Genomic DNA, 20,735 nt, shown 5'->3' with positions numbered 1-20,735 from the left:
AATGGCCAGAGTGGTAAAGCAGGGAACAGCCCTTGGCATGACCCATAGCTGCTGCTGTGGGTTCCTGTCCCCTCCAAGACCCAACCTTGGGGCTATGGCCAGCAGCAATGGGCAGGAGAGCAGGGAGAAGATGTTGCAAGGAGCAGCTGCTGAATGACTTGAAGCTGCTTGCTGGAGCTAAGCCTGTGGGAGCTGAGGGCAGTCAGCAGCCAGATGGGGAGAGTGAAACAGTGCATTTCTGAGGGAGATCAAATTGCTCTGACCCGGAGCATGAAGGAGAAGCTGAAGATCAGCCAGGACCAGGCAACTGGCTCCACTTGTCCAGAGGGCTGCAGATGGGCTCAGAGCTCTTGACAGCATCACTGATGCCTCCAGAGAGTTTGTGCTCAGGAGCTGGCTGTGGGGAGAAGATTCTTTGACAGTTAAGTCTCATCCCTTTGGATGAGTGGAAAAGTCTCCTGGCAGCCACTGCAGCCTCATATCCCATTCCTGCCATGAAACCCAGGTGTCTTGAGAAAAGTCTAGAAGCCGAGGGGTGGAATTATGGCAAATGACCTTGATGCTGTGTCGTAGTTTGGGCTGGGTGCCCTCTGCTATGGGGGTGTTTCCTGTGTCCAGAAGTCCAGCCCAGTGGGTGGACAAAGGAAATTGGGTATTTCCTACCATGATCCCCTACAGCACTGTAAAATCTACAGCGGGGTCTGGCACTTCCTCTTTCCTTCCTCTCCGACACCCGGTACCTGGGGGAGATGTCTCCCGGTCATGGGCCTGGCTAGGCCCAAGGCCACGGGGGGATGGGCAGCCTCAGATCTGGCCAGCTGAGACTAGCCTAGCGGGGAGGGGGGGAGGGGGGGGAAGGAAGAGCCCTGGGGGGTTTGGGTGTACCCCCAGGTGGGGATGGGATGTTTCTGGGTCTGCTTTGGGGTTTCTTGTGTCACTGTGCTTCTGGCTCTCTGTACACACTCACCGCTTTCCAGTTAAGCTTTCCAACACTTCTGCAATTCCTTTGTCTGAGTCATTATTTCTGCCTGTGGTGGGAAGGGGTCTGCCCCAGTCCATTACACACTGCCTGATTCTCTCCACTGATGATGAATGGATCAAAGATGAGTAGCTCCCCTGGAGACACTTGCTCTGGAAGCAGGGGAGATTAATTTCTCCCAACTCCTCTCTTCTCTGCCTTGGCCCATAGGTCTTTACTCTTATCTTCTTCTCAGCCCTTAACTGTGGTTACAGGCTTGGAAACCAGGTAGCTGCACCCCTTGCCTCACTCTTCCCTGTGTCCGTGTGTCCATAGTTGCCGTCACTTCTCTGCCACCCTGGAGCTTTCAAGAACAAGTTAGCCTCCAGCACCAGATGCTTGACATTCCCAGTCCCTTGGTCCCTTGGCTCAGACATCTTCTGGGTGTCAGCAAATGGCTACACAGGCAAGCACTGGGATCCTGCCCAGTCCCTGCACCACAGCCGCAGGCAGCAGGCAAACACCCAGCCTGGCAGCCTCTGGAGAGAACTCTGTTGCTGGCCCTTAATTGGCCTGTGTGGAGAGAGAGCATTATCCAGCTGGGACAAGCCCAGGAGATCCTCCAGAGACCAAACTGCCTGGGGCACACAGAGGGAACACAGAAAAGCCTCTCCTGGGTGCAGCCAGTTTGGGCTTGTGTGTGTTAATGAGCTGGGTGTGGAGATGTTCTTATGCTGAGGATGCTGCCGACTTCCTGGTGTTTGCTCTTAGTACCTGCAGCTCAGCTGGAGAGAGTTCACTCTCTGTGTACACACAAGGGCCTCCTTTGTGGGTGTGCAGGGGTGGCTGTGGGGGGGGGCAAGAAAATCGGGAGCACATCCTCAGAACCTGCTGCATGGCTGGAGAGCAAACAACGCTGGGCAATTGAGCAGAGCCTGAAGCAAGTCAGCAAGCTGGGAGCTGTTCATCCAGGCTTCTGCTGGCAGCAGGGCATCCAGAGCTCCTCGGAAATCAACCTCTTCCCAGTGCTCTCCCTCAGCCAAGGGGCCCTGGCTTCATCTGGAGGATGGTGTGTGCAGAGCTGCTGTTTGGCTCATTTGCATTGGCTGAGCTGGTGAGTGAAGCCTGCCCAAGGCCTCATTCTGCCTTGAATGTCTAAGGAGAGCCAGGTTAAGGGGCATCCTCTGACCTTTGGCCACACGAGATTTCTGGCATGGAAGTTCCTAAGGAGGAAGAGAGGAGAGAAAGGAATCCTTCAGGTGCTGCTTCAGCTCCATCTGTCTCCTTCCTGTGCTTGATCTGATAGGTAGCTCTCCAGCTTCATGGGACAGTGTTGGCCTGACCTTGAGGCTCAGATCCAATTGCCCAGATGTGTTTCTGCAGCCAAGGACTTCCCTGACCTTTTGATCTCAGGGTAGATGCTGTTTTCCCATGCTCTGCACCAACTGCACTTTCAAGGGAGCTGGGTTTGTTTCACTGCTGGCAGTGTCTGAAGGACCAGCACAGGCTTGAAACTCTCACAGAACCTTTCCTGTCTCTGCAGATGGACTTCAGCATTTGGGAGGCCATGGCAAATGGGACGAGTGTGGAAGAATTCCTCCTTCTTGGCTTCCCAGGCACCTGGCAGTCCAGGCTCTCCCTTGTGGTGGTCTTTGCACTGAGCTACTCCCTGGCAGTGACTGGCAATGCAGCCATCATAGCCCTGGTCTGGATGAACAGCCACCTCCAAACCCCAATGTACTTCTTCCTCTGCAACCTCTCCTTCCTGGAGATCTGGTACACCACAGGTGTTGTGCCCAAAGCCATAGGAGTCATGCTGGGGACAAGCCCAACCATCTCCTTCAGTGCCTGCATCCTCCAGTTGTTCTTTCTTCTCTCCCTGGGCTCCACTGAGTGTTTTCTCCTGTCTGCCATGGCCTATGACCGCTACTTAGCCATCTGCTGCCCCCTGAGGTACAGCTCCCTGATGAGCAGTGTCCTGTCTGCTCGGCTGGCACTCAGCTCCTGGCTGGGAGGCTTTCTGGCCATCTCACTGCTGGCCTTGCTGACATCCAGGCTGATGTTCTGTGGGCCACATCTCATCAATCATTTCCTCTGTGATATCGATTCCTGCCTTGCCCTCTCCTGCAGTGACACGTGGCCTGTGGAGCTGGCAACTTTCCTTGTCTCCATCCTAGTTGTGGTGGCCTCCTGTGTGCTCACCCTGGTCTCCTACCTGTACATCATCTCTTCCATCCTGAGGATCCAGTCAGCCCATGGCCGGAAGAAGGCCTTTTCGACTTGCTCTGCCCATCTCAGTGTTGTCACCATCTGGTTTGGCTCCACCATGTTCCTGTATGTCAAGCCATCAGCCCACAGCTCCCTGGACCTGAACAAACTCATCAACACCTTTAACACAGTTGTCACTCCTGTGCTGAACCCCTTCATTTACACCCTCAGGAACCAAGAAGTGAAGCAAGCCTTGTGGAGGGCTTTACAGAAGAAATGAAGTGGCTTTTTGAGGAGCCTCAGGCACAGCAAAGTGACTCAGCCCCTCCCTCCCACAACTTCTACCCTGCAGAAGTTCCTCCCTGCACTGTAAGTGCTCCTGGGCATCACAGAGAGGGCAAAGCCCCCAGTTCCCCAGTCAGCTCATCTCACTGGGCTCAGTCTTGATCCTAATGCTTCCACCACCCTCTGGGCACTCCTGGGGGAACTCACAATGGCTCCAAGTGCAGTGGGGAACAGCGATTGGAAAGGCTCACAAAACCCATCCAGAAACAGTTCTCTGACAGAGCTGGAGGAGTCACCTCCCCTGCTCAGGGTTCATCCCAGTCCCCATCAGAAGTCCCAGCAGCTGCTCCTTGATTCAGGAGATAGATCTGTGCTGCTGATGTTTTCTGGGTGCAGCTGTGCCCCATCCTTGTGTCTGTTCCATGCAACCAAGCTGTCTTGGGTGGTTCCAGAGAAAGCCTGCCAGTGTCTGGGAGCTCTACCTGCAGCCACCCTTCCTGCTGTAAGGCTGACAGCACCATTCCCCTCCCTGCCTTGCCCCTCTCCAGTACCTGATTGTACTTGGAATTTCTAATGGAAGCAATGCAAACCACTGCTTCCTGCTCCCTGTGTCAGGGCATTTCCACACCAAAACCCCACATCATGATTTAACTCTCCATGCTTCCAGCCAGCTGGGGCTTTGCTGTGGCAGCCCCTGAGTGTGATTGCCCAGGTGTCTCAGTCCGGAGAGGGAAGGAGACTAGTTCTTTTGAATATTCCCGTGTTGTGAAATTAATAGGCACAAACGAGGCCAAAATATCAACAGCTAGACTATTTATTACATAGAGAAAATGGAAATAAGAAGGGGAGAGGGAGAAGATAAAGAGGGAGAGAGAGAAGGGAGAGAGAGAAGAGGAAAGGAATCATATTAAAGAAAGGTTGCTGAGGCTTTGGCTGGAGATGCGATGTGATCCCTCTGGGCAGCCTGGGTCTGTAGAGAAAGGGTGCTGAGGCTTTGGCTGGAGAATAGTTGAGGTCCCTCTGGGCAGCGTGGGTCAGCTCCATGAGTGGCAGCAAGCGGGACTTAGGACACGGAGAGAGGGTTCAGTCTGCTTCCTTCCTTCTCAGTGGCATGCTCCTCCTTCTGCGTTTTTCTCTCTCTGTGTTTTTCTCTCTCTGCGTTTTTCTTCCTCCTGAGCCAGTAGTGGTCAAGTCTTTTATACAGTTTTTAGTCCTTAGGTATGTGTCCAAGCATTGTCCCTCAGGAATTCAGGAGCCAGGAAATCCTCCTGTAAATATCCAGGTATCGTTCCCCAGGAAATCTTTCTGTGTATTCATGTGAGTTTGGACAGTGGTCTGGATGGGGGGGGGGGAGGAGGGGAGCCTCCACCTCCTTCCTCTCCATCTCCCTGCCTACCCACTTATCACACATCAGGAGACAGGTGGAGAGTCCATTGACTCATCACCTTCCCTTCCTGGGGGTATCTGATAGCTAGGAATGATCTTGTGATGGCTGGGTCCTTGGGTCATTGTTATAGGCCAGCTGCAGTCCAGTGTTATCAGGATGCAATCGCAAGGTGATTTGCATCCAGGATTGGTACTGTCTGGGCAAGCAGCAAGTGATTTTATCTTTGTTGAGTCACACCAGGAGTAGACTCTTACACCAGGTCCCCAGAGTGCAGAGCTGGGAAGGGCTGGCTGGGCAGGAGCCTCTGCTGGCACTGGCTGGAGGGCATTAGCACTGCCAAAGGGCCCTTGATTGCCCCTTCCTACAATTGCCATTGCACAAGAGATGAATCATGTCCTCAAGGCTCTTCCTCCTGCACACTGGCAGGGAAGGGTCCATGAGGCCACTTCCTAAGGAGAAGGCAGTACCAGAGCAGCTCCACCTTTATGAGCAGGCTGGGATTGATTTCAGCTGAGTGCAGAGCTCTCGGAGGGAGATGCCTCAGCCCCAGAGGAACATCTGCTTGTCTCTCCTGGAAGCAGTGGTGCTTCTGGAGGCCATTCTCCTGTATCCAGCTGTCCTGGGCACTTGGCAATTAGAGCTTCAGCCAGGCTCAGGCACCAGTGCTGTCACAACCCTTGCCTCTAAGCCTGGGCTTAGAGACAGAGCTGTGCCAGGTTCTGAGATCCCCAACAGACAGACCAAGGTCAACCCAGCACCCAGTGGCTTTTGAACCCAACTGAACTCTTTATTAAATACAAACACAAATGGCAGTGCACTACAGCAGGTGTTCTTCAACCTGGTGTTAGCTCAATGAAATCAGAGAAGATTAGAGCAAAGGAGGAAAAGAGAAGACAGAGATAACAAGAAGGATATGGAGATATCACCACCAGTGCAGCACAGCCTCCAACCTGGAGTTCCAGGGTGCTGGGGCACCCCGCTGGCCTGGCTTGCTTTGTCTCTTCTATAGTCTCTGGTTTCTTGGGGTCCTCCCCTTGGGCAGATTTTGCTGGGCATGTGAACTCTCTTGCTTTGGATGTTTCCCAAAATGCATCTGGGGGTCAGGGGGTCTCAGGGGTCAGCTGACTGCTCCTGCTGCCATGGCCACTCTTAGCACTCATCCAGAACAGGGCAGAGCTGCAGGAGGGGCCTCACCTCCACAGGCCTTGTCCCCTCTTGCTGCTCACCAGCCTGGCACAAACAGTGTGGTTCAGGAAGAGCCTTTAGGTCAAGGCCAGGACTGCACTCAGTGACTCAAACAGAGCTTTGTGCCAGGTTTTGGGTCTCAACTTCTTCTGGGCTGGTGATCCTTATGCAGCAGACAGATGGAGAAAGGAGAGGAGCAGCAGCAGATGCCAAAGGAATGGATCATCCATTGAACTGGTGCTGTTCCTCTCACCAAAACCAGAAATCCAACCAACAATGTCAACCCAAAGTTTATTAACCACCTTCCCCACCCCATGACTCCCAAAGCCTTTCTGATGGACACAACTCAGAAATCCAGGGACACTCTGCCCAACCAGTCTTTGGCTTGCAAGGCTGGGCACAGCTCAGTACTCTGGGTGGCAATGCCTTCATTTTGGCAAGGGCTTCTTGAGTGGAGGTGGAAGTGTTGTGGGTGGTGATGCAGCTTTGACATCCCATATACCCCTGTTCCTTTAACAGCAGCATATCTAATACCAGCCTGTTCTGCAGAGGCATCTTTGGTGCTTGCTGGGCTTGTAAAGTCAGCTCCCCAAGGGCACAGCCAGTCCAACTGCTTCACAAATGCAGTTCCCAAGCAATGTTTTGCAGAACAATTTGGTGTCTTTGCAGGGTAACGTGGGGCAAATGTGAGTTCAAACATCCAAGAGATGAATTGCCCAGGGCTGGAATTGTTTGATACTGTGTCATTTCCCTGGTGACATCTAAATAACAGAGTCACAGAATGTTAGGTGTTGGAAGGGACCTCTAAAGATCATCCAGTTCAATCCCCCTGCCAGGGCAGGGTCACCTAGAGCAGATCACACAGGAACACATCCAGGTGAGGTTTGAATATCTCCAGAGAGGGAGATGAATTGCCCAGGGCTGTAGCAATTGGGTACCTGGAGTTTGCCTGCTGGCCACACCTGGCTTGCTGGGTTTGTGGTGTGCCTCGTTGATGTGTTTGTCTGAGGGACACTGAAATGAAATCTTGCATTGGGACATAAAGAAGCAATTCTGCTACCACATTTTACTCCTGTGTCATATTGCAATGTTAGGTAAGAATAAAGTTTCCCATTTGTGCACCCCAGGCTGATTCTAAAGGAGCTGTGTCACTGCTGCTTACAACTGCAATTGTCAGTGTAACTCAGAAGGGTGAAGCTGGGATGAGTCTTTGAACATGTTCCAGCTATGGGATAATGAGGACAGGGAAGGCCACAGGTTTCAGAGGTGTTACTCTGGCAGCTGGTACTATCACAGTGTTTATCTCCATCCTTTTGATGGGTAACCCCAACGAGTGCACAGATCTCTGATGAGAGTTCTTATGCTTCCTATGAATGATGGGATCTCCATGGCCAGTATCACAAGCAAGCACTCTAGCAGAGCTGCAAAGAGGACTCTCCACCCCTCTGAGCAGTGGGCCAAAGGCAGGGTCAGTTCAAGGCCATCCCAGGGAGGGAATGGACCAGGACCACATTAGACTACTCCCACTGGTAGGTGATATTTGTGTCTCACTGGGGAGTTGTATGCACCATACTGGCTACTGTGGGGTGGAAAAATTTGTCTCATAGAAATGTGGTTTTGTCAAGGGATCAAAGGCAGGATCCAAAGGACAAGCAGGACAGATTGTGTTGTATCCTTCACCCCTTCCTGTGGCATTGCCTTCAGGCCAAGGCACAGGTTTGGAAACTGCTTTGGTGTAGGAGCAGAGATTATAATACCTGGTCAAGTAGCTTTGCATGTCCTCATCCACAGGGTGGTGTTTTCAGGAAGATTTGGAGGCTCTTCCAGGCTGTGTAATTTGATCCCCAAATTGTGTTCTCCCCCCAAATGAGGATCTCTTTACTTTGAGGGAGATCCCCTGTCATGGGCAGAAATGGTCAAGAGTGGCAGTGGTCATATTAACAATGAAAGACAGTTTTACAGGACACATAAAGAATTTTAATCCCTCTTTAGCAGCCCAAGGTAATGTCATACACAGCCCTTCATCTTGGTGCCCCTAAAGTCTCGTGAAATCCTGTGCCATTTGTCAGCTGACATCTGGGGTCTCAACTCCTTGATCCTGTGTGACCACAAGGAGTGGAGAAAGGGCACCTGAAGCAGCGCTGTGGCACCAACATGGACACCCTGCAAAGAGAACAGATAGCTACAACAGTTACCAAAATGCCTAAAAGGAGCATCTGCTTCCAGCTTGATTGCAGGTCCTTGGGTCCTCAGTGGTGAGCTCTGCCTACAAGACAAGAGAAAAGAGGACTCAGCCCTGTGAGAACTGGTTTCAACAGAAGGCTGATTCAGCAGCTGTTAACTTTGTGCTCCTTCCCATGGGTGTCAGAGGCCACCCAGGCACAGAGATGAAGGGAGGTTCTAAGGTTAAAGGCACTTGTCCCACAGTGGGAAACACCAGCAGGAGCAGTTTCCCAGGACAGTGACGGGACCTGGCTGGGTCTTGGTTTTCTCTGTCTCTGGGCACAATTGTAGGGGATTTACAGCAAAAAGCAATAAGCTGGGGACAGCCATTTCCTGCCCAGGGGCCACGGGGTAATTGCTGAGCCCATCCTGGGCCATGGGGCTTTCAGGCTCATTCTAATGGCCTGTCAGGGAACATTCTACAGGTCCTTTGCCTGAGGGCACTGGGAGTGTAGGAAATCCATTCAGCAGGTTCTATTCTTGTATAGCTCCAGCCCTCAAGTGCCTCCCATTATGTGACCCAATGGACCTGGCCCTGGGTAGGTGAGTAACCCACAACTTCAAACCCTTCACTGCATCTCCTGGGACCCACCTCACAACTTCAGGTGAGTTATTCCTGCTTCCAAGGTCACTAATTCTTTCTTGGACCTCTTCCACTATGGAGGTGTCCAGGGGATACCAATAAGCAGCTCCTCTAATACACTGATAGACTTGGACCCCTTTCCCTGGGGTGACTTTGGCAGGCTCCTGGGCCAAGGCAGGATGGACAAGTGTGGGAATGCCTTTGACTTAGAGAAATGTACACAAGACACTCAGTAAGTTTCTTGTATTATGCTTCTATTTCAGCGCCGGACACAGGTAGAATCATTTCAAAAGGCCTGTGTGTCTTCAGAGAGTTTTGGGCAAACTTTTATACAGAAAGCTATCTGTGGTATGTCAATACTTCACAGAAAAGTCCAGATGCCTCCTATCTATACAAAAGTTATCTATCTAAAAAGAGCAGAAGTATACATATCACCCAGGTGTCCTTTATCTAATGCAAAAGACCCCCTTGTCCAAGGCTAACAGAAGTAAATCACTGAAAAATCCTGCTATTCCTTATCTATGCAGAGGCTGTCTGCCAACTCCTCTCCCCCTCCCTGCATTCCAGCATTCAGCTAACAAGGAAAATTCTTATCTACTCGGTTATTCTGTTAATGAGAATTTTCTGTTCATCAATTCCCCCCTTTCTTACAGCCAAGAGTATATTCCTATACTATATTTTCTTAAAATAATGTCCTGTTTCCAGCTCATGCCTGAGTTTATCATTTTTATACTTCTGGTAAGATTCTACACTACTCTTTCCAGTACACATAATGATCTTAACCAAAACTAACAATAATATTATTAATAAAATAATCATTACAATTCCCAGCAACAGCTGTTTAAGCCAGAGCATATTGGGCATCCATGAGGTTAACTCTTCCCAGAGATCTGATAATCCATATGACGTATCATCCTTGCTCACCTCATGTAATACTTTCCCCTGTTCCCATATATTTTGTACATCAGTTTTAATTTGTCCTGACTTATCTACATAGGTGCAACAAGTGGTGTTTATCAAGGTGCACACCCCTCCCATTTCAGCTGTAATAATATCCAAAGCCAGCCTGTTTTGCAGTGACACACTGCTCACAGACTTAACTTCCACCTGCAGATTCTGCACCGCATCAGCTGCTGAATTAGCAATGATTGCCATTGGAGCTGATATATTTACTATTGCTTTTTCAAGTTGTGCAACGCCTAGTGCAGGGATCAATGCTCGAACAAAACTGTGATAGCTAGTGTTGTATCTGACAAGGGAATTTGCTGTCCTTCTGTGTCTTCTCCAAAGAGTTCTCCAATATCCTCTAGGCAGGATCTCATGATGGACAGTGATTTGTGGGGTTAAGTAGCCTGCCGTGCAAACTCCTGTCCATTTTGGGGGTAAGCTTTTTCTGGCATACCCATCTACACATAACCACCAATATCCATAAGGGAGTAAGCAACTAGTTTGACTTAATAGGGCTACACCAGCCCCTACAACATCCAGCCTGTTTTCTTTAGAAGAGGTACAGCCATTTCCCTGAACCCATGGATTGACACCTGAGACTTCTCCAGGGGAAGAGTAATTCCAGCTGCAGCCCAACCCTGTTAAGTTTTGCCATCCTACCTTATTTTCACTATTTTCATTGCTTTCTACAAAAAGGGTTTGTGAAGGATCTACAATTAATAAGTCAAACTTTGGACCCAGGCTTTCTGAGCTATCTTTCCCATGCTGACAATTGTGGAAGTTACTATCAGATGTAGTCACCCAGTCTGATGGCCCCCAAGTCCAATTCATTGAGGCTACCCCAAATAAAGGGGTCCTCATTTGGCCTCGAGGAAGTTCAGTGCATATCCAACAGTTAGAGAGATTAGAATACATAGAATACATAGAATACATAGAATAAACCAGGTTGGAAGAGACCTTCAAGATCATCGCGTCCAACCCATCACCAATCCAACACCGCCCAAGCAACTAACCCACAGCACCAAGCACCCTGTCAAGTCTTCTCCTAAAAACCTCCAGTGATGGCGACTCCACCACCTCCCCAGGCAGCCCATTCCAATGTGCAATCACTCTTTCTGTATAGAACTTTTTTCTAACATCCAGCCTGAACCTCCCCTGGCGCAGCCTGAGACTGTGTCCTCTTGTTCTGGTACTGCTTGCCTGGAAGAAGAGACCAACATCTGTCTGTCTACAACCTCCCTTCAGGTAGTTGTAGAGAGTAATAAGGTCACCCCTGAGTCTCCTCTTCTCCAGGCTAAGCAACCCCAGCTCCCTCAGCCTCTCCTCGTAGGGCTTATGTTCCAAACCCCTCACCAACTTTGTTGCTCTTCTCTGGACTCGTTCCAGCAAGTCAACATCCTTCCTAAACTGAGGGGCCCAGAACTGGACACAGTACTCGAGGTGCGGCCTAACCAGTGCAGTGTACAGGGGCAGAATGACCTCCCTGCTCCTGCTGGCCACAGTGTTCCTGATGCAGGCCAGGATGCCATTGGCCCTTTTAGCTGCCTGGGCACACTGCAGGCTCATGTTCAGTCTACCGTCGACCAGCACCCCCAGGTCCCTCTCAGCCTGACTGCTCTCCAGCCACTCTGACCCCAGCCTGTAGCTCTGCATGGGGTTGCTGTGGCCAATGTGCAGAACCCGGCACTTGGATGTGTTAAATCTCATGCCGTTGGACTCTGCCCAACTGCCCAGCCTGTCGAGGTCCCTCTGCAGAGCCTCTCTACCCTCCAGCAGATCAACTCCTGCGCCCAGCTTGGTGTCGTCAGCAAATTTACTGATGATAGACTCGATGCCCTCGTCCAGATCATCAATAAAGATGTTAAAGAGCATGGGGCCCAGCACTGATCCCTGGGGCACACCACTGGTGACTGGCTGCCAGCTGGATGTGGCACCATTCACTACCACTCTCTGGGCTCGGCCCTCCAGCCAGTTCCTAACCCATCGCAGTGTGGTCCCATCCAAGCCATGGGCTGACAGCTTGGCCAGGAGCTTGCTATGGGGAACGGTGTCAAAGGCCTTGCTGAGGTCCAGGTAGACTACATCCACAGGCCTCCCCACATCCACCAGGCGGGTCACCTGATCATAGAAGGAGATCAGGTTGGTCAGGCAGGACCTGCCCTTCCTAAACCCATGCTGGCTGGGCCTGATCCCTTGGCCATCCTCTAAGTGTTGTGTGATTGCACTCAGGATGACCTGCTCCATAATCTTTCCTGGTACTGAGGTCAGGCTGACAGGCCTGTAATTCCCTGGCTCATCCAACCGGCCCTTCTTGTGGATGGGTACCACGTTGGCCAGCTTCCAGTCAGCTGGGATCTCTCCAGTGAGCCAGGACTGATGAAAAATAATGGAGAGTGGTTTGGCCAGCTCATCTGCCAGCTCTCTCAGCACCCTAGGATGGATCCCATCTGGTCCCATGGACTTGTGGGGATCCAAGCTGCTGAGGAGAGCTCCTATCACTTGCTCATGGAACAAAGGGAAACCATGCAGCTCCCTGGCTCCCTCTGCCAGTTCTGCAGGCCAGCTGTCTGGTAGACGTTCTTTCCAGGTAGTAAAAACTGAGGTAAAGAAGGTGTTAAGTACCTCTGCCTTTTCCTCATCCTGTGTTACAACATTTCCTTCTATGTCAACCAAGGAGTGGAGGTTGTCCCTGCCCTTCCTCTTGCTATTAATATATTTATAGAAGGACTTTTTGTTGTCCTTCACATCAGAGGCCAGTTTAAGTTCCAAATATGCTTTTGCCTCCCTAATTTTCCTCCTACATGCCCTAGCAACCTCTTTAAACGTTCCATGGGTTGCCTCACCTTTCTTCCAAAGATGATACACCCTCTTTTTTTCCCTTAGTTCAATTAAAAGTTCATTACACAGCCAGGCTGGCCGTCTGCCCCGGCGGCTCCTCTTCCGGCACATTGGCACAGCCTGCTCCTGAGCCTTCATCAGCTCTTTCTTGAAGCAGGTCCAGCCCTCCTGGACCCCTTTATTTTTAAGGGCTTTCTCCCAAGGAACCCTCTGAATTGTTTCCTTGAGCAACCTGAAGTCCGCCCTCCGGAAGTCCAGAGTGGAGGTCTTCTTGCTGGCCCTCTTAGCTTGACTGAATACTGAAAATTCTATTATTTCATGGTCACTGGCCCCTAAACAGCCTCCGACCACCACATCACCCACCAGCCCTTCCCTGTTGGTGAAGAGGAGGTCAAGCAAAGCCTTGCCCCTGGTAGGCTCACGCAGCACCTGGGATAAGAAGCTGTCCTCCATGCAGTCTAAGAACCTCCTAGACTGCCTCCTCTCTGCTGTGTTGAGATCCCAGCAGATGTCAGGCAGGTTGAAGTCGCCCATAAGGACAAGGTCAGGAGATCTTGAGACAGCCTTAAGCTGTCTATAGAATGCTTCATCGACATCATCCTCCTGGTTGGGTGGTCTATAACAGACTCCAACCAGGATGTCTGCCCTACCGGTCTTCCCTCTAATTCTTGCCCACAAGCATTCAACCTGATTGTCCCTAATCTCTAGCTCAATGGCATCTAGTGCCTCCCTGATGTACATGGCCACCCCTCCACCCCTTCTTCCTTGTCTATCTCTCCTGAAAAGCCTGTAGCCATCAATTGCAGCACTCCAGTCATGTGAGCTATCCCACCACGTCTCCGTGATGGCAACTACGTCATAACTTTCCTGCTGCAACAAGGCTTCCAGCTCCTCTTGTTTGTTTCCCATGCTTCGTGCATTAGTGTACATGCACCTCAGCTGGGCTGCTGGTTTGGCCTCTGACCCTAGCTTACTGCCCCCAGACTCTTGCCTGAGGGGACTAGTTTCAGCCCCTCCCCCCTTCGAAACTAGTTTAAAGCCCTGTCGATGAGAGCTGCCAGTTCCCTCCCCAGAATCTTTTTACCTTTGGGGGACAGGCCATTCTCATATACTGTGACCTTTCCCCTTCTTTGGGACAGATGTACTCCATCTGTTGCCAGGTGGCCTGGTGCAGTAGAAATTTTACCATTTAGTTTGCAAAGCCAATTCTTGACTAACATTTAAGTACATATTTCCTTCCCATCCCTTAATAGTATTAATCAACAAACAAATCACAATTATCGATACAACTTGAGCTTCAGGGGCCCCTGGGATTCGAGTTTCCATTCTCTCGCTGAGGTCTTCTTGACTCTGGTGTGGTGAATCCAAGCAGCTTGTTCCTTGATTTTGACGGCTGTGAAGGATGTCAGTAACACCTGGTATGGTCCAGTCCACTTGGGCTCCAGAGGGTTCTCTGAAAGAGATCTGATATAGACATAATCTCCAGGTTCCACATCATGGACTGGTCTGTCTAACCCTCTCACATTGGTTCCAATCACCTGTTTGTTGACAATGCTCAGGTTCTTATAAATTTGCTGAACATACTTGTTCAACATTTCCTCTCTAAATTGCCCTGCTTCAGAAGGGTCCATAGTGCCTACTACATAAGGTCTTCCAAACAGGATTTCAAATGGGCTCAACCCTTCCTTTATTCTTTGCTTAGTTCGAATTCGCAACAGGGCAATTGGTAATGCTTGTGGCCAAGGCAGGTTTGCTTCCTGTCCAATTTTTACTATCTGATTTTTGATTAAGTGGTTCATTTTCTCCACTTGCCCACTCGAATGTGGATTGTAGGGGGTGTGGAGTTTCCAATCAATCCCTAAAATTTTGCTCACCTGCTGTACCACCTTGGCCACAAAATGAGGTCCCCTGTCTGAGGAAATAGCAGCAGGTACCCCAAAACAAGGTATTATCTCTTGTAACACTGCCTTAGTAACCTCTCGTGCTTTGTTTGTGCGGCAGGGAAATGCTTCTGGCCAACCAGAGAAGGTGTCAGTGAGTACCAACAGGTACCTGTATCCCCCCGTTCTTGGGAGTTCAGTAAAATCAATTTGCCATTGTTGTCCTGGATAATTTCCTTTGCTAATTTGTCCCAGTCTAACTCCTCTTCTTACTTTGGGGTTAGCCTTAAGACACACCTCACAGTGCCGGGTTACCTGTTCTACTGTGGTGTATAACTTCCGTGCTATACACTCCTGAACCAATTTTCCATACAGGGCTTCTGCTCCCCAGTGAGTCTTTGCATGTTCCATCTGAACAAAAGCCCAGAGAAGGTTAGTGGGAATGATTAATTTCCCATCCGGTGTCCTGGCCCAGCCCTTTCCTATCCTATTCCCTGAAAGGTCTTTGATTAATTTCTGATCCTCTGTGCTGTACACAGGTTCTGGCTCTTTTTGCTCAATTGACAGTTTACCATCTGGGATCAAAGCAAACTCTGACACCTTCCTCCCCTCCCTGGCCACCCTTTTTGCTGTTTCATCTGCCAGTCTGTTGCCTCTTTCTAAGATCAGTATTCCCTTTTTGGTGTGCTTTGCAGTGCATTATGGCTACTTTGCTTGGCTTCTGCACTGCTTCTAGCAGCCTCAGTATTTCTTCTGCATGCTTAATACCTTTTCCTTGAGATGTCAACAGTCCTCTTTCCTTCCAAATGGCTCCATGGGCATGTACCACCCCAAAGGCATACTTGGAGTCAATCCGTAGGTTTGCACTTTTCCCTTGGGAAAGCTCAAGGGCTCTGGTGAGTGCTATTATCTCTGCCTTTTGAGTGGAGGTGTTACTTGGTAGGGCTTCTGCCTCGATTACCTCTTCTGCTGTAGTTACAGCGTACCCAGCTTTTCTTTCTCCCTGAGTCACAAAACTGCTTCCATCAGTGTACCAGTTATGGTCTGCCTTTTCCAGGGGTTCTTCCTTCAGGTCAGGTCTGCTGGAATAAGTGGCCTCAATTGTTTCCAAACAATTGTGAATAACTGGTTCTCCATCACCACCCTGGAGGAAAAAGGCTGGATCGACAAAGTTAGCAACTTTAATTTCTACATCATCCTGCTCCACTAGGATGGCTTGGTATTTAAGAAATCGTTGTGGAGACAGCCAGTGTCCTCCCTTGGCTTCTAGAACAGCAGAGATGGTGTGTGAAACCAGGACCGTGATCTTCTGCCCCATTGTGAATTTGCGAGACTCTTGAATGTTAATTGCAACTGCTGCCACGGCCCTCAGGCATCCTGGCCATCCCTTGCTTACCTCATCCAGTTGTTTAGAGAGGTATGCCACTGCCCTTCGGCAGGGTCCTAAGGTTTGTGCTAGGACTCCGAATGCTATCCCTTGGCTTTCATGGGAATACAATAAAAAAGGTTTAGTGACATCAGATAGGCCTAGTGCTGGTGCCCTCATCAATTCCTTCTTTAAGGTATGGAAAGCTTGTTCAGCTTCCCCATTCCATTGCAAGTCCTTATCAGTCTCTTTCAATAATTCATAGAGGGGTTTCACAAGCAGGCCATAATTATAAATCCACAACCGGCACCACCCTGTCATTCCCAAAAAGGTTCGGAGTGCCTTTACTGTGTTTGGCAGTGGGATAGAACAGATGGCCTCCTTTCTTTTGGGGCCCAGCACTCGTCATCCTGCTGTTAATTCATATCCCAAGTAGGTTACTTGCTGCTGTACTATTTGGGCCTTCTGTGGGGAAACTCGATACCCATTCAGTCCCAGGAAATTCAGCATACTCACAGTCCACCTTTCACAGTGTGTCCTGGTCTTGGTGGCCAGCAGGATGTCATCTACATACTGTAGCAGAACTCCATTGCCTTCTGGCTTGTTCCACTTTTCTAATTCTTTTGCAAGCTGATTTCCAAAGATAGTAGGACTGTTCTTAAATCCTTGAGGCAAGACTGTCCAAGTTAATTGACACTTTCGGTTAGTTTCTGGGTTCTCCCATTCAAAGGCAAACAGTGGCTGGCTCTCGGGGGCCAGAGGTAAACAGAAAAAGGCATCTTTTAGATCCAAGATGGTAAACCATTCTAATTCTGTTCTTAATTGAGTCAAGAGGGTGTATGGGTTTGCCACCACAGGATGGATATCCTTTGTTATTTTATTTATAGCCCTTAGGTCCTGCACTAACTGATACCCTCCAGCTGGTTTCCTTACAGGTAAGATTGGAGTATTGTAAGCTGATTCACACTCTGTTAGCAGCCCATACTTTAAGAATTTTTCTACAATAGGCAAAACTCCTTCCCTATCTTCTTTCCTTAAAGGATATTGTTTTAATCTAACTGGTTGAGCTCCAGGCTTAAGATCTATTATCACAGGTAGGGCATTTTTAGCCCTTCCAGGCTGCTCAGTGTCCCAGACTCCAGGATATACTTGATCTTTTATGCTTTCTCTTATTCTGTTTTTCTCTTGTCGAGGGCTCATTAATGCAAGACTTAAAACCTCAATCAACTGTTCCTCCCTTACTCTGAATTCTACCTTCCCCTTATTAAATTTAATTTCAGCTCCCAATGCTTCCAACAAATCCCTCCCCAGCAATGACTTTGGGGCATTTGGCATATATAAAAATTTATGTAAGCCCCATGTTTTACCATATTTATATTTAAGAGGTTTAAAAAAATATGCCTTCTCAGTTTGACCTGTAGCCCCTACCACAGAAACATAGCTCTCATCCAAAGGCAGCAGTGCTTGATTTAAGACTGAAAAGGTTGCTCCGGTGTCCACTAAGAATTCCAGTTTATTTTCTTGTTCCCCTAGCTTCATTATAACCAGAGGATCTGCTAGGGTATTTATAGTCTCCTCCGGTCCTCCCTAGTCATCCTCTTCTAGTTGTGCCTGAATTCTATTTTTCCTTTTCCTCTCTGGACATTCTCTTTTCCAGTGTCCCTTCTTTTTGCAGATTGCACACTGATCTTTTTCCAACCGTACTCTGTTAGTCCCTTTAGTCTCCTTACTTTCCTGTAACGCTGCTACTAACATTCTCTTCTCTTTTCTCCTATTTTCTTCTTCCCTGTTAGAGAATACTCTCCATGCTACATCCAAAAGTGCCTCTAAATCCCTTCCCTGCGGGGGTGACAACTTTTGCAACTTCTTTCTGATATCACTAGCAGATTGCCCAATAAATAGTGATACCAGTTGTTGTATACCTACTTCTGATCCTGGGTCAAGAGAGGTGTTTTTCCTCATGACTTCCCTCAGCTTATCTAAGAATTCCGAGGGTGATTCACCAGGCCCTTGTCTGACCGAGTATAACACAGACCAGTTAATTGCTTTTGGCTTTTTCTATTCCCCTGGCTACCAACTCCCGGTATTCCTCCAATCTAGCCCTTTGCAGGGCATTGTTCGTATTCCATTCCGGATTTTGGAGTGGAAATACGTCTCCAATGTTTGCCCCCCCTCCCCGGGTTTGAATTCTTTCTGTTGCTAGCTTCAATCCATGTTTTTCAACTAATTGTTTCTCTGTTTCAGTCATTTGTTCCAATAGTAACTGGATATCGTCCCAGTCTGGATTGTGCTGCCTGATCATGAATCGAAAATGTGTAGCTGTGCCTGTGGGATCGTGACGATAATTTTTAGCCTTTTCTCTCCAACTATCCAAATCATGACTTGTAAAAGGCACCTTAGTCCAGACTGGGTCCCCCTCAGGCCCTACTGCTTGTCGCAGGGGGGCTTGAATGAGTGCCTGGGAAGCCGGGGCATTTGCTTGCTCTCCTCGGGTCCTTCTTGCCACTGGGCTTCCCTGAGCATAGCTCTGGGAACTGACTCCGGTGTCACTATCTGAATTGCTGCCACTCCCAGAACTTCCTGCATTATTTTCTGAACTCTCTGTCACTACCCCTTGCAATTTTCCTGGAGATTGATAAAATTCAGGCAGGTCCTTTAATTCCTCAAGTTTAAGACACCTCTGCCCTATGCTACACGCAGAGCAACACCTTTTCAATCTTGTCTGCCTCTTATTCTTGGCCTTGTATTCTTTTTCCAGGGCCAAAACCATTGGATCAGAGGGAGCTCTAATACCACAGTCCCTTTGAAACTCTGGATGCTCTCGGAGATAGAAAAACATGTCAGCATATATTGCCTCATCCCATTTCTTTTCTCTTCTTAAAAACAACATCAATTGCAGTAAAGTATCATACTCCAGAGTCCCATTTCCAGGCCATTTCTCTCCACCGTCTAATCTATATAATGGCCACCACTGGGTACAATATTTAATTAGAGTCTTTTGATTTGTTGACCCTCCTGGGGGGCCTCCAATTTCCCCCCAGTGGGCAATTATACAACCAAGTGGGCTATGTCTTGGGATCTCACTACTTTGTCTCCCCCCCATTTTACACAATACAACACAGTACTGTCTTTTTACAGCACACAGAACACAAAACAAATACAAATACAATTACAACAATAATGACCGGTCCTTAGCACACAGTTATTGGCCACACACACTCAGCCACACATTCAAAACCTAAACAGTATTTCGAATACTTTGTTCTTTAGGGACCCTCTTGGCCCCTCGCACACTTAAATGATACTTATAGTTCCCTTTGGGACCCCCCTGGTCCCAACCCAAGAGCTCTTTTACCTAGGGGTGCAATAAATGCCTCTCTCCCGCGCAGGGCGTCCCCTCACGCCTTACGGAGTTACCCCTTTTATAGAAGCATCCCTTCTCTTAGCTGGCAGTCTTGTCTGTTCCTGCAGCGATCTGGTGAGCAGCGGAGCTCTCCTCAAGAATGTCTCGGCAGGCCCTGAGAGGTCCGGCTCCTCAGCAGGTCCTGCAGCCAAACAGAATCATCCTGCCGCGGTCGCCAAAACTGACTTAGAGAAATGTACACAAGAGACTCAGTAAGTTTCTTGTATTATGCTTCTGTTTCAGCACCGGACACAGAATCATTTCAAAAGGCCTGTGTGTCTTCAGAGAGTTTGGGGCAAACTTTTATACAGAAAGTTATCTGTGGTATGTCAATACTTCACAGAAAAGTCCAGATGCCTCCTATCTACACAAAGGTTATCTATCTAAAAAGAGCAGAAGTATACATATCACCCAGGTGTCCTTTATCTAATGCAAAAGACCCTCTTGTCCAAGACTAACAGAAGTAAATCACTGAAAAATCCTGCTATTCCTTATCTATGCAGAGGCTGTCTGCCAACTCCTCTCCCCCTCCCTGCATTCCAGCATTCAGCTAACAAGGAAAATTATTATCTACTCGGTTATTCTGTTAATGAGAATTTTCTGTTCATCACCTTGGGGCACGCAAGTGAAGGGAAGCTGCCCTCCCTGCCATGCCAGAGTCAAATGATTCCTGTCTGCTTCCTGAAGGGGAGCATAAAAACCAGATCACTTGTGGGTAAGGTCATCTGAGACTGTTCTTGGGCAGCTGTTACCAGCTCAGTCATGTCAGGTACCACTGCTTTTAGGGGGTTGGTGCTGGCATTGAGGAGGCCACAACCAATGGTTCCTACTGTTTCTAGTTTGGTTGTGTACTGGCCATAAAGGAGAGTTCTAGGAGAGGGCATTGGAATAATTCTCCCCTGCTTCCCTAGCTCTGCAGTTACTGATGCTATCCCCTCCTAGGCACCCACAGGCAATGGATAGGGTTTTACATTCACTGTTTTAAAGGTGGGTAGAGGAGGAGCTACCTGAAGTAGGCTAATGGAGAATGCAGGAGATCCACATTTCCACCACCTCCTTTTTGAGTTCGTTGCATTCTCAGATCCCAAAACATGTGTTTGCATGTCCCCAAGTACAATCAGTGCTATCATCAAGGTGTCTTCACCTGGAACCCAACACACCACATACATGGTCCTTTAAGGCCAGGTCCTTTGAGCATCAGTCACTCATAGTATAAGGTGCTCCTGGATCTACTAGAAAGGTTCTTTCTGTGAGCCTCCTTCCATAAGCACCATTTGCTGCCCCTAGGCTCACATACAGAGGATAGTGCTGGAGTTTCCAGATCTGGGGGTCCCTAAGTTAATTCAAGCCTTTTCTGGGGGAGCCAAGGGAGCTTTTAGTTCCTGCTTCTCCTCAGAACAGGAGGAGATTCTTGGGGGTTTGGTACAGGGTTCCCTCAGCTTCTTTCCAGGCTCTAATCAGTACCTCCAGA

The 20,735-nt window shown here is 49.1% G+C and overlaps 2 protein-coding genes across 2 annotated transcripts in view; one reads left to right on the top strand and one right to left on the bottom strand.

Annotated features, from left to right (window-relative positions):
* LOC128898994 (M1-specific T cell receptor alpha chain-like) overlaps positions 1 to 20,735 on the bottom strand; it is a 176,387-nt gene that overhangs the window by 144,324 nt on the left and 11,328 nt on the right. The window lies entirely within an intron of this gene.
* Positions 271 to 3,446, top strand: LOC104300327 (olfactory receptor 6F1). Its single transcript, XM_054176961.1, has 3 exons — positions 271 to 303; positions 1,998 to 2,072; positions 2,502 to 3,446. The coding sequence occupies exons 1-3, from the start codon at positions 271 to 273 to the stop codon at positions 3,444 to 3,446; spliced, it is 1,053 nt and encodes a 350-aa protein (XP_054032936.1).

This window comes from Dryobates pubescens, chromosome 36 (genome assembly GCF_014839835.1).
Source record: "Dryobates pubescens isolate bDryPub1 chromosome 36, bDryPub1.pri, whole genome shotgun sequence".
NCBI classification, from domain to species: Eukaryota; Metazoa; Chordata; class Aves; order Piciformes; family Picidae; genus Dryobates; species Dryobates pubescens.
This window is presented reverse-complemented; position numbering and strand designations above follow the sequence as displayed.

Bases quoted from the DNA above. Each gene is read 5' to 3' on its own strand.
- LOC104300327 (XM_054176961.1), top strand. From the start codon at position 271: ATGAAGGAGAAGCTGAAGATCAGCCAGGACCAG. The intron at 304-1,997 runs GCAACTGGCTCC...GCTCTCCCTCAG, and splicing joins TGAAGATCAGCCAGGACCAG to CCAAGGGGCCCTGGCTTCAT. The intron at 2,073-2,501 runs GTGAGTGAAGCC...CTGTCTCTGCAG, and splicing joins CATTTGCATTGGCTGAGCTG to ATGGACTTCAGCATTTGGGA.